Source organism: Coregonus lavaretus (genome assembly GCF_964263955.1).
Source record: "Coregonus lavaretus genome assembly, chromosome: 30".
Taxonomy (NCBI): domain Eukaryota; kingdom Metazoa; phylum Chordata; class Actinopteri; order Salmoniformes; family Salmonidae; genus Coregonus; species Coregonus lavaretus.
The window spans coordinates 25,428,161-25,441,843 of NC_140017.1; the positions used below are offsets into that span (position 1 = coordinate 25,428,161).

General features: G+C 44.7%; 2 protein-coding genes across 2 annotated transcripts; one reads left to right on the plus strand and one right to left on the minus strand.

Moving 5' to 3' along the window:
* Positions 1-686: 686 nt before the first annotated feature.
* LOC311105483 (leucine-rich repeat and fibronectin type III domain-containing protein 1-like) lies at positions 687-5,320 on the plus strand (the record flags this gene model as incomplete). Its single annotated transcript, XM_084147649.1, has 2 exons — positions 687-2,083; positions 4,405-5,320. The coding sequence occupies 2 exons, from the start codon at positions 687-689 to the stop codon at positions 5,318-5,320; spliced, it is 2,313 nt and encodes a 770-aa protein (XP_084003775.1).
* Positions 5,321-7,036: 1,716 nt separating this feature from the next.
* Positions 7,037-10,017, minus strand: LOC311105490 (uncharacterized protein). Its single transcript, XM_084147660.1, has 6 exons — positions 9,925-10,017; positions 9,394-9,470; positions 9,215-9,309; positions 8,452-8,604; positions 8,308-8,361; positions 7,037-8,180 (listed from the first exon to the last, which is right to left on the minus strand). The coding sequence occupies exons 2-6, from the start codon at positions 9,460-9,462 to the stop codon at positions 7,790-7,792; spliced, it is 762 nt and encodes a 253-aa protein (XP_084003786.1). The 5' UTR covers positions 9,463-9,470; positions 9,925-10,017; the 3' UTR covers positions 7,037-7,789.
* Between the last annotated feature and the right edge of the window lie 3,666 nt (positions 10,018-13,683).

The window sequence follows — 13,683 nt, forward strand, 5'->3', positions numbered from 1 at the left end:
CTGGGTTAGGGGAGGGTTTGGCTGGCTGGGATGTCCTTGTCCCATCGCGCTCTAGCGACTCCTTGTGGCGGGCCGGGCGCATGCACGCTGACTTCGGTCGCCAGCTGTATGGTGTTTCCTCCAACACATTGGTGCGGCTGGCTTCTGGGTTAAGCAAGCAGTGTGTCAAGAAGCAGTACGGCTTGGCAGGGTCGTGTTTCGGGGGACACATGGCTCTTGCCCTTCGCCTCTCCCGAGTCCGTACGGGAGTTGCAGCAATGGGACAAGACTGTAACTACCAATTGGGGAGAAAAAGGGGTAAATAGTACCGAAAAAATAAAATTATTTGCTCCATGTGAAAACGACACAGCAATTATTCAAATTTGGATGGGATTGACATATTAGCCAGTTTGTTTTGCTGGACCATTCTCTTTTTTTTCTGGAATAATGCCAAAGCTGGGGGAGTACAGTTCAGTCGTCTATCATCTCACCACACTAAAAACAACCTCTGACATGTCTCTCTGGTGATCGGTACCCTACTGGCAGTTTCAATCATCTTGGTTGATGACTCCATTTGTGTATGCTCATTATAAATGGTATGATTTTAAACCCCCCAGATATACTTATTTTAACATATCTCTGCCATTTCTCTCTCTATCTCCATCTTTATCTGTTCCAGGATCTGGAAGCTGATAGACAGACAGACCATGGATCGTCTGGTTGTGTGTGTGCTGCTGTGTGGACTGCTGTGTGCGGTGCTGGTGAAGGGCTACAACTGCCCCGGCCGCTGCATCTGCCAGCACCTCTCCCCCACTCTGACTCTGCTCTGCGCTAAGACCGGTCTGCTGTTTGTGCCCCCAACCATCGACCGCAAGACTGTGGAGCTGCGTCTCACAGACAACTTCATCACCATCATCCGCAGGAAAGACTTTTTCAACATGACCAGCCTGGTCCACCTCACCCTGTCCCGTAACACCATCAGCCAGATTACGCCCCACGCCTTCCTGGGCCTGCGCTCTTTACGAGCCCTCCACATGGACGGCAACCGCCTCAGTGTCATCAAGAGCGACCACTTCAAAGGCCTGGTCAACCTCCGCCACCTCATACTGGGGAACAACCAGATTCACCACGTGGCCCCAACCTCATTTGATGAGTTTGTGTCAACCATCGAGGACCTGGATCTGTCCAACAACAACCTGAGGACCCTGCCCTGGGAGGAGATAGGCAGGATGAGCCACATCAACACCCTCACCCTTGATCACAACCTGATCGATCACATCGGAGCTGGGACTTTCACGCTCCTCACCAAGCTGGTTCGTCTGGATATGACCTCCAACCGGCTGCAGAAGCTACCTCCGGACAGCCTGTTTCAGCACGCCCAGGTGCTGTCAGATGCCAAGGGCTCCAACCCGTCCTCCCTGGCGGTGAGCTTTGGGGGGAACCCTCTCCACTGTAACTGTGAGCTGCTGTGGCTCCGCAGACTGACCCGGGAGGACGACCTGGAGACCTGCGCCTCCCCGGATCACCTCATGGACAAGTACTTCTGGTCCATCCAGGAGGAGGAGTTCATCTGCGAGCCCCCGCTCATCACCAAACACCTATCCACCAAGCCCTACGTCATGGAGGGCCAGGGGGTCACCCTCAAGTGCAAGGCCATGGGAGACCCGGACCCGGCCATCCACTGGCGCTTCCCCGACGGCAAGCTGGTGCACAACAACTCCCGCACCATCCTGTATGACAACGGTACCTTGGACATCCTCATCACCACCCTGAAGGACAGCGGTGCCTTCAACTGTGTGGCCTCCAATGCTGCAGGCATCGCCACAGCTGTCGTGGAGATCAACATGATCCCTCTGCCCTTGTTCGTCAACAACACATTGCACCACATGCGCGAGGCCGATCGGGGCCTCTCTGACATCACCACCTCCTCCAAGTCAGGCAACGACACCAAGGGCCATGACAAACACCAGGACAAGAGGGTGGTGGTGGCCGAGCTGACCTCCTCCTCGGCTGTGATTCGTTGGCCCTCTGAGCGCCACATCCCAGGCATCAGGATGTACCAGATCCAGTACAACAGCACTGCAGACGACACACTGGTTTACAGGTAAGCCATGTGGGGGCTGGGGCTGGAGGAATGGGAGCGCTGGGGCTGGAGGACTGGAGCTGGTGGAAATGGGGTTTCGTTTAGTTTATTAGGATCCCCATTAGCTACTGCACATGCAGCAGCTACTCTTCCTGGGGTCCACATAAAACATACAAATAAATGACAAAGTACAGAACGGTTATAGACAAGGACAGTAAATTCAACAACAAAAAAGGGGGTGGGGATGGGGCTGGGGTGGGGGAGGCGGTTAGGGGGGAGAAGGTCTGAGCCAGCTCTGGAGACGGTCTGAGCCATCTGGAATGCCCATCTGCTGAATGGCATGACAGTCCATTATAATAGATCCATAGCTCCCAGAGCTGCATAGGTGCTGTATCATTAACTATGTCACTAAATGTAAGTAAGCGCACAATTTTATTATGGTTTAGGGATAAAAGAGTGTATAAACTGACCATATGTTGGTTTTAATAGATAAACATGCTGAGTATGATTTTCCATTTCCAGTTGTTAGCTCTAGGCCTGTGGGAAAACAAAGATTACACGATTTAAGACTTATGACTTGGCCTTTAGAGAGTAAATATAACCTTTTCTCTCAATATTATCCAGCTTCAGCAGGCACTATCACGTCCCAGTCCTTAACCCCAATCCAACGATAACCCCATTCCTTACCATAATCCCAATAGGACATCATTGTGCCTAGGACACCCGTGAGTCCCATTCTGGGACATGAACATGTCTGCTATCTGCTGCAGTTGGAGGCTTCTCCCATTTTGAAGAACTATCAGTTGAACATTAGAGGATCCCTGTTTAATATGATAGATATTACAACATGTAATTTATTCCACATTGATGAATGACTCATGTCTACTCCGTTTCACTAAACACATACAAGGTGATGAGCTGCTATTTAGCACCAATTAAGTAGTCAACCATAGAGTAATGATAGGTTTGATTGCATCGCATTGATGAGTAAAAGCACAATGGGTCAAACAAACTTTATATTGTCAATACAGAGATTATTATAGTAATGTCACATGTATAGCTGATAATTTGACAAATAAATATTGTATTAATACCAGAATGGGAATTTTAAACCAAAGTCTTTGCATATAGCCTATAGCCAAACGTGAATTGCAGAAAGCTATTGTACCTATTGGCCAATCCGAATTGTGAATTGCTGTAGAATTTATTAACATAATAGCTATATACAGTTATTGAGTTCTATGTTTCAATTGGTGTAGGTCCCATTTCCTTATCTTGAACATAAATTCATGATGAGGAATATTGTAGAACTGACTAATGCAAAGTGTGCACTCTAATGCCAGGGTTACGGAGTTGATACACAGAATTAAATCATTCATTTCAGTCCATCTTAAATGAGCTATGTATGTGCTAACGCTGCCATTTTGCATTACTCATTCAAATGCCCCTATTGAGTTGAGAGTACGTAGGCCTATTTGACCCAATGTGGACCACTGCACTAGCAGGGCAGGAATTAAGACCGTATCCTGAACTTTTCTCAAGGTGTCATAAGTCCAAGTTTAGAGCTGTTGTTGTTGGTTGACTTTGCTATTTTTATCGCTTCTGATTTAATTCGCTATTCTCCTGTATAATGTTCTCCCGTATGTTTAAACAGCGACCTGAGTGTTTTGTCTTTAGGTGATACATTATTACCTACAAGTGAGAACCATCAGTGTTCCTTGAGGGGAATATTATCATGCTTCTAATTATATTAACACAGATGTTGGCCTAAAGACAATGTTTTTCTCCTTCATGTTCAAAGACGATGTGTTTTATTTCACACAACATCACACTTGTCTTCGCACCATGGGCATTTGGCCAGAAGCCTGCATTGTCCTTCCCTGTAGAGTGTGAGTGTGAGTGTGAGTGTGAGTGTGAGTGTGAGTGTGAGTGTGAGTGTGAGTGTGAGTGTGAGTGTAGGTACCTTGTTTGTCACCTTGCTGTTTAACCTTTGCCATCATAGCATACATAAAATGCTGGGGGAGTCATTTCTCACTGTCACCCTGTCTAGAAGTCAAGTGTCAGCACTGATGTCTTTACTTGGGCCCCTAATATGAGGGTGATATTTAAAGCCTCACTGGAGCTGAACTAAGTTGACATGGCTGTCTCTTTTCTGTGTTTATCATACACCTCTGTGTCAGGTTAACACTTATGTGCATGTCGTTAATAAGAATGCAGTGTGACACTGTCTGACACTGTTTTGTTCCATACAGTATATTGGTGGTAATTGAGGGGGGCAGTCAATACTGCCCTGGCAAGGCTAACCTTCACCACTCCTGTGTATTCCTTCCTTTTTTCTGCAGAATGATCCCGTCCACCAGTAAGACCTTCCTGATCAACGACCTGGCGGCGGGCCGGGAGTACGACCTGTGTGTCCTGGCGGTGTACGACGACGGCATCACCTCTCTGACGGCCACGCGCGTGGTGGGCTGCGTCCAGTTCCACACAGCCAGCGAGGTCAGCCAGTGCCGCTTCATCCACAGCCAGTTTCTGGGTGGCACCATGATAATTATCATTGGCGGCATCATTGTGGCCTCAGTACTGGTGTTTATCATCATCCTCATGATCTGCTACAAGGCCCACAGCAGCCCAGAGGACAGCAAGGCCAAGGTCAGCTCCAGCATGCACTCCCAGACCAACGGCAGCCAGCACAGACTCCAGCGCTCCACCTCCAAGCAGCCTGCTGAGGACAGCCACCAGAGAGAAGCCCTACCAGTGGCAGCCAAGGAGTGCATGGCCCTGGTGCTGAAGGTGGACAATGACAAGAGGGAGTGGGACACCCCTCCGGCCACCAGGGCCATCCTGGAAGTGGAGCTGCCCCCCCTGCCCACGGACAAGATGAAGAGGACCAGCCTGGACGCCCAGCACTCTGGATCTGGCCCCCCGTCAGAGGACACACAGACAGACAGCAGCCTGACGGGCTCCACCATGTCCTTGTGTCTCCTAGGCCCCAACGCCGGCACCAAGGAGGCCCCCAGGCTCAAGGACAAGAAGAACGCCCTGGCCAACATGGGGTTTAATAACGAGCTGGCACGAACTAGGCACAGGTTCAGCTTTGATGGGGGAGACTACTCCATATTTCAGAGCCACAGTTACCCCCGCAGAGCGCGGACGAGGCGGCACAAGTCCACCGACCAGCTCAACATGGAGTCCTCGCCGCTGGCCAACCGGAGAGTCACTTTCAGCAGCACTGAATGGATGCTGGAGAGCACAGTGTAAGAGATGCAGCCTGGCCTCTTTGGCTCTGTCACACACACACACACACACACACACCAACAGTTTGACGCATACACATCTAACAAATAAAGTTACATGCATACACACACAGACTAGACTCTCAGAGAGATTTGCTGGAGAAGAACATAGTATCCTTTTATCCTGCCTCCCCTCATACTCCCATAGAGACAGAGAGTTGTCGGCCATTTCGTTATTTTATGCAGCAGTGCCTTATTCTAAAATATGTACGAATGGAGGATGCTGCTCACTAGTCATAAACCTTACTTTCTATCATGGTTTCCCCGTTTCGTAGGGAGTGATGCTTTGAGTATTTTTTTTTCTATGACACACCAAGGGGTGGGGCAAATGTGACTGTTTTCCATTTAATGTTTAAAAAAAAAACATCACACTGTAAAGTGAACAACCAGGTATCCTGTATGTTGATCATCCTTTGGGTTCTTTCAAGGACTTTTGCACACGAAGACACGACGATACGAGGACAAGTATCACACCAGTCTATACAAAAATAAAAAGATTACAGAACTATACACATGCCGATTAGCATAGAGGATGGACCTGATAAACCTGTGGACAACCATGCTGGTTGGTCTCTGATATTACTAGGTATTGTTCCTGATGTGACTGTATTATATTAATCGGTATTGTATCTGGCTGGTCTAGATAAAAAGATAACTAAAAATACATATAGAAGTATATTAAAAACATTGGTGTATGTGTACTAACTATGTAAGTAAGTCATAAGTCACGACTTTTTACTGAGCATTTGAGTGTTGGCCACAAGTTTTTACATTAAAAACCTGTGTCATCACACTTCCCCCTATTTAGTATGACAAGGTTTGGACCACTTATCCCTTAAGAGAGGGTATTAAATTTTGTGTGGGTTAAATGTACCGGTTGTGCACTGTCCTTTTCTTATGGTCATCCTGGATCCTTTCATCAATGTCCTGAAAGCTGCTTGCACATGGATCAGTGAGAAGGCATATCTTATCATATAATAAATATATATTAAGATATATCGTGTGCCTGTTGAGACAAACATATGTGGGAGACTTCAATGGTCTCAAAGGAAGCTGTTGTTAAAGTATACAAACTTCAGGTCTGAAAAAATATTGTTTTGTCACGAATACATTTTTCATTCTGATGTTTTAGTCAAAAGAAGCCATGACTAATTCAATCCTCAGGGTGTACTACACTGATTAAGCCACCAGGTGGCGACAACAGACCATAGATAACAGGATAGTAGACCCTGTAGGCCTCCTATCCCTTTCACCAAATAATTAACCTTGTACAGCGTGATGAGAAAGGAATGAAATTGAAAAGATACCTTCTAGCAGTGGCCTGCTCTCTACGTTAGAATGAAACTCAAACCTGTTTTAGACAAGAGCACCTTTTTCAGCAGGTCTCTTATTAAAAGTTTATGTAGAAATTCCATTTTCTTACACATTGCTTCTACAGTGAGTACTGTAGACCTGAACACTAGAGGGAAACCGTACGTAATTAATACAATGTTCTATTGTAAATGGTACCCAGGATATATTCAACCAAAGGGGCATTTGGAAGCAATATTTCATGTATAATTGGATGCATGAAGAGTAAAATTAATGTTCATGGAATAGAAAGGCTATAGGCCTACTGAGAAGAATAGTGAATGATAGTCATGTAGATATCCTGTATTCAAAACGAGACATGAGATTCATGTGATATGTCCATGTCTAAACGTGTGGTGTGATAACCAGAGTACATTTTTATTTTTCAACAATATGCTTTTTTTTTCCCAATGTTGTCCCACCTGACATTCCATTAAATCCTGACTACCATAAATTACAAAAGTTTAAAAAATAAATACTGAATAAAAAAGCAGAAGAGATTGTCATAATTGGTTGAGAAATATGCATAAAATGAACATTTTCCATAATATAACAGCTAAAGTAAAGCCTGGACACTAACTATGAGACAAGGCTCTACAGTCAGTTTGTCATGAGGTGGAATTAGATGGCTTTCCTTGAGTCCATATTTGTGCAGTGTCAGCTCACTATCTGAGCACTGCAGCTGGAGCAGCACCAGTAACAGAAGAAGAGGTGAGGTATTGCTGTGAAGAATGCCCAAGGGGAGGAGAACACAGGTTTGTGCTCAGCAGTACACAGAAAGAAAAGTACAACATGAGTATTGCAGAAGAAAGGTGTAAAGGGAAGAGCGATATGCTTTCCCCTGCCAGTAGGTCTGTTCAAAAGTTGTATTTGTACTTTAGCCAATTCCTCCGTTTTCTTGTCGTTGGATAAATCACAAACATGTCTAGCAACTAGTTATGGTGATGACCGTGTTCACAAGAAATCTAGGGGGAAACATTGGACTCTAAAGTGGAAGTGGGGTGTAACTGTGAAAGCTTTGAGATAGGCAACTGAAAGGGGGCAGTATGAGGGTACAGGTTACTGGCTGCCAATGGAAAAAGGTTCAATCCTCAGAACTGTCCTCCAATTTGTCCTCTCCTGCTTTCCAGTTTTTCCTCCTCTTCTTGTGTGACTCTGGTCCTGAGTCTCTGTGGGAGTCCCTCTGTCGTTTCTTCCTTCTGCCTCTCTCCTCATCATTGTCCTCTGAGCTGCTCTCCTCCTCTCTCTCACTCTTTTTCCTCTTATGTTTGCTCTTGCTGCTTTTCCTCTTCTGTTTGACACTCTTGCTGCTGGACTCACCGTCTGACTCACCTGTCCTCCTTCGCTTTTCCTCTTTTTTCTTCTTCTTCTTCTTGGAGGATTTCTTCAGATGTTTTGATTTGGCTGTTTTAAGTCTGGACTTAGTATTTTTCTTTCTGCAATGCACATTCTGATCATCACCACGGTCTCTTTCCCTGAAAAGACAAATCAGGCATTATAACAATGCAACATTTCTTGTATTGAAGCAAATAGTGAGATCCTTACTACAGCTACTACTGTTATGAGACATGGTATTTCATGTTAATGCAGTTAATGTCTTACCAGTCACTTTTAAACTCCTCTGGGTATAGCTCCTTAAAACCGCTGTGTCCCCATCTGTAGAGGAAACATGCACAGTACCAATGAGATCCACCTTTCACAGCGAGGCTATATTCCTACAGAGTTGTAGATAGAATAGGTATGCACCTGTCTGGATCATTGGCCTCGAAGTCATAGAGTTTCTTGGTCCAGTAGCGTGCCTCCCTCTCGTCCTGGCCGAAGCTGTGTTCTCTTCTCCGCAGCCCGTCTCCCAGTCTATCTACAGACCCATCCTCCACACGATCACAGTGCATGTGACTCCTGAGGAATAGACAACTAATTCTGATGACAATAGCCTATATCCACAGGAAAGTATTATTAAACCAACTTTTCAAAGCGATAGCAGTGTGTTCAGATTTCTATCACCTGAAGCATATGCATACTAGCCGAGCTTGTGCACGTGTTTACATGGTTTTACATTCTCCAAATAAGTCTGACGGTACATTTACATTACATTTAAGTCATTTAGCAGACGCTCTTATCCAGAGCGACTTACAGTTAGTGCATACATTATTATTTTTAATATATTTTTTTTTTTATACCCCCCGTGGGAATCGAACCCACAACCCTGGCGTTGCAAACGCCATGCTCTACAAACTGAGCTACATCCCTTGCCGGCCATTCCCTCCCCTACCCTAGACGACGCTGGGCCAATTGTGCGCCGCCCCATGGGTCTCCCGGTCGCGGCCGGCTACGACAGAGCCTGGATTCGAACCAGGATCTCTAGTGGCACAGCTAGGACTGCGATGCAGTGCCTTAGACCACTGCGCCACTCGGACGGTACATAGCGTTAGTGTTAGCTAGCCATCACTGGCTGATGTATCAGTCTACCTAAGGCTACACTACTTCAATCCTGGAACAGTTAGGTGACCTGGATGAATTTGAGGCTGGTGGCATCGGTCTGTGGCTGGTGGACGGACCCTTCTCCATCCCCCTCAACTTCCACATCTCTGACTCCTCCTGGATCTGAAACGGACAACATCTATCATCAGGAGAGTACACAGGAGAGTGCAAAGCCACACACACACAGATGAGCTAACTCTCCCACACCTTGTTGTGGGCATCTGTGTGACGAATAACATTTCGCAGCAACACCTTGCCCATCGGCACCCTGGACATGATGATACCTGCAAGTAGAGAAAAAGTATAAGGTACTGTACACACAACACTGTGAATTACATTGGCAGCAATATAGTGGGGCTGGGATAACACTGCAAACAGGTCAGGACAGGTGCATTGGAGAAGTGATGGTAGCTAGTTAGCTAGGTACTTTTAGCAACGCGGATATATTTGCATACACCAGCGTTGCTTTCAATTGTATTGGGTTGCACAAAAACAGTCAGTGGCAAGCCAGCTAGCTAGCTAAACGTGTTGCTAACCAGCTGTCTACAACTGTAAGTGTGTATTTTGCGTACTTCCTACTATCACAACCTAGCTACAACTGGCTAGCGTTAACTAACAGGTAGTTTTATCAACAATAATTTGCTAGATAAGAACTCTGAACGATAAGAAATAAAATCAAGATATTAATTTCATATCGTTCATTCCAAACTTGATTAAATATTTATTAATCAGAATTACCGTTTGATCTTTAACATTTACGATTAAAAACATACAACCAGCTGACTTCCCTGTCCGTGGCGTGTAGCGGAAGAAGCACATGCGTAATATCCTGCTGGATAATCCCGGCCATGCGGGTCTTGTTACGTCACAGGACAATTGGGACGCTGATTGGCCATGTGTCTGTCAATCATTAGTATCCAAGTAAAAAAATTGGTGGAGGGGCCAAAGATGTGGTTGGATGTGGTGATTGAGAAATTGCACAAATTCACTCTCTGTGAGCCAGTTGTTCTTACTTGGTAATTCTAGTCAAATGTCTCTAAAAGGACAAGCTACATGGCATCTCACTAGCCACTATCCACTGTATTCATCAGACCTAGGTCTTTAGGGCAGATATAAAATGCAATGATTATCTGTAGTAGGTTATGTAGCCTATTATGATTGACTGTATTTCTAACAATAAGCTATTTCCTAATGAGCACAGATGGTTTGACACACAACGACACAGAAGGCCCATCAATAACTTTTCAGTGTAGGCTCTAAGCAGCATTGAGAGAATTACCTCAGTCTTTTGCATTTTGAGCTGTTGTACTACTGTTGTGTATAGAAACGTGATACACTTTCATACTGTTATGGACACAATATAAAACAGATAGCAATGAGCTGTGTTTGAGAAACTGTTTATTGTTAACTGATGCTTAGGGTGGTAGCAAGGTATGGGTTTTATAACAACAACAGACAGTTTTGTCAAAGGATGCGCCTCTTACCCCTCAGGAGGGTAAACATTTTTTGCATGGGCCCTCATATCCTCAAAAAGGTCTGCACCATTGAGAGCATCTTGACTGGCTGCATCACCGCTTGGTACGGCAACTGTAAGGCACCCGACCGCAAGCCCTACAGACTGTGGTTAATACGGCCCAGTACATCAATGGGGCCGAGCTCCCTGCCATCCAGGACGGTGTCAGAGGAAGATCCAAAAAAGTTTCAAAGGGTCCAGCCACCCAAGCCATAGACTGTTCTCTCTGCTATCGCATGGCAAGCGGTACCAGTGAACAAAGTCTGGAACCAACAGGACCCTGAACAGCTTCTACCCCCAAGCCATAAGACTGCTAAACAAGACTGCTAAATAGCTAATCAAATGGCTACCCAGACTACCTGCATTGACCCTTTTTTGCACTAACTCTCTTGTACTGACTCTATGCACACACACTGAACTCTACCCACACACTCACACATACTTACACTGACACCCCAACACACACATACACACACACACACAAACACACACACACACACACACACTGCATATGCCCAGACACACATAACATGCGCACCTTATGCCTACTGACACCACAAACACACTCACACACACACAAACACACTCACACACACACACACACACACTCACACAATTTAACACACCACATACCCTTCTGCTACTCTATTGTATATCCTGTTGCCTAGTAACTTTATCCCTATATATACACTACAGGTCAAAAGTTTTAGAACACCTACTCATTCATTTGTACTATTTTCTACATTGTAGAATAATAGTGAAGACATCAAAACTATGAAATAACACATATGGAATCATGTAGTAACCCAAAAAGTGTTAAACAAATCAAAATGTATTTTATATTTGAGATTCTTCAAATAGCCACCCTTTGCCTTGATGACAACATTGTACACTCTTGGCATTCTCTCAACCAGCTGCACCTGGAATGCTTTTCCAACAGTCTTGAAGGAGTTCCCACATATGCTGAGCACTTGTTGGCTGCTTTTCCTTCACTCTGCCGTCTGACTCATCCCAAACCATCTCAATTTGGTTGAGGTCGGGAGATTGTGGAGGCCAGGTCATCTGATGCAGCACTCCATCACTCGCCTTCTTGGTAAAATAGCCCTTAGACAGCCTGGAGGTGTGTTGGATCATTGTCCTGTTGAAAAACAAATGATAGTCCCACTAAGCCCAAACCAGATGGGATGGCATATCTCTGCAGAATGCTGTGGTAGCCATGCTGGTTAAGTGTGCCTTGACTTCTAAATAAATCACAGACAGTGTCACCAGCAAGGCACCCCCACACCATTACACCTCCTCCTCCATGCTTTACGGTGGGAAATACACATGCAGAGATCATCCGGTCACCCACACCGCGTCTCACAAAGACACGGCGGTTGGAACCAAAAATCTAAAATTTGGACTCCAGGCCAAAGGACACATTTCCACCAGTCTAATGTCCATTGCTCGTGTTTCTTGGCCCAAGCAAGTCTCTTCTTCTTATTGGTGTCCTTTAGTAGTGGTTTCTTTGCAGCAATTCGACCATGAAGGCCTGATTCACACAGTCTCCTCTGAACAGTTGATGTTGAGATGTGTCTGTGACTTGAACTCTGTGAAGCATTTATTTGGGCTGCAATTTCTGAGGCTGGTAACTCTAATGAACTTATCCTCTGCAGCAGAGGTAACTCTGGGTCTTCCATTCCTGTGGCGGTCCTCATGAGAGCCAGTTTCATCATAGTGCTTGATGGTTTTTGCGACTGCACTTGAAGAAACTTTCAAAGTTCTTGAAATGTTCCGTATTGACTGACCTTCATGTCTTAAAGTAATGATGGACTGTCGTTTCTCTTTGCTTATTTGAGCTGGTCTTGCCATAATATGGACTTGGTCTTTTACCAAATAGGGCTATCTTCTGTATACCCTCCCCCCTACCTTGTCACAACACAACTGTTTGGCTCAAACGCATTAAGAAGGAAAGAAATTCCACAAATTAACTTTTAAGATGGCACACCTGTTAATTGAAATGCATTCCAGGTGACTACCTCATGAAGCTGGTTGAGATCATGAAGCTGGTTGAGAGAATGCCAAGAGTGTGCAAAGCTGTCATCAAGGCAAAGGGTGGCTATTTGAAGAATCTCAAATATAAAATATATTTTGATTTGTTTAACACTTTTTTGGTTACTACATGATTCCATATGTGTTATTTCATAGTTTTGATGTCTTCACTATTATTCTACAATGTAGAAAATAGTAAAAATAAAGAAAAACCCTTGAATGAGTAGGTGTTCTAAAACTTTTGACCAGTAGTGTATGTACATAGCTACCTCAATGACCTCCTACCTCTGCACATCGACTTGGTACTGGTACTCCCTGTATATAGCCATGTTATTACCTCCTACCTCTGCACATCGACTTGGTACTGGTACTTCCTGTATATAGCCATGTTATTTTTTACTCTTTATTCTTATTCATTATTCACTGTGTATTTATTCCTCGTGTCAATATGTACATATTTTATTTATTTACTTTTCTTTATCTTTAACTCTGCATTGTTGGAAAAGGACCCGTGAGCATTTCACTGTTAGTATACACCTGTTGTTTACAAAGCATGTAGCAAATATGATACTTAGTGTTAGTTACAAGAACAACTCAATCCCTTCCCGCTGTACTCTGCCTGCTGCTGCTAGGGCCCAAAAGAGTAAATACGTATCATTAGCATTCCATGTCGCACAAAGCCTTTTGTCTTCATTGCCTCCCTTATTGAAACCAAGATGATCCCAGTTTCCCACAATTTTGGTCAGACTGATAATACTGTGCTGTGCAAGTGGCCTATCTGTCGCCAATCAAAAAATCAAAACATTAAAAAAAATGTATTTAAACTCAGGTTGTGAGTATTTGATCTAATAGAAAACGTATGTTTATTTATGCAAATCATAGAGTTGATGTGACATACTATCATTATAGCTTTAAAATACTATTATTATCCATGCTTAAGCATTTATTGGCCC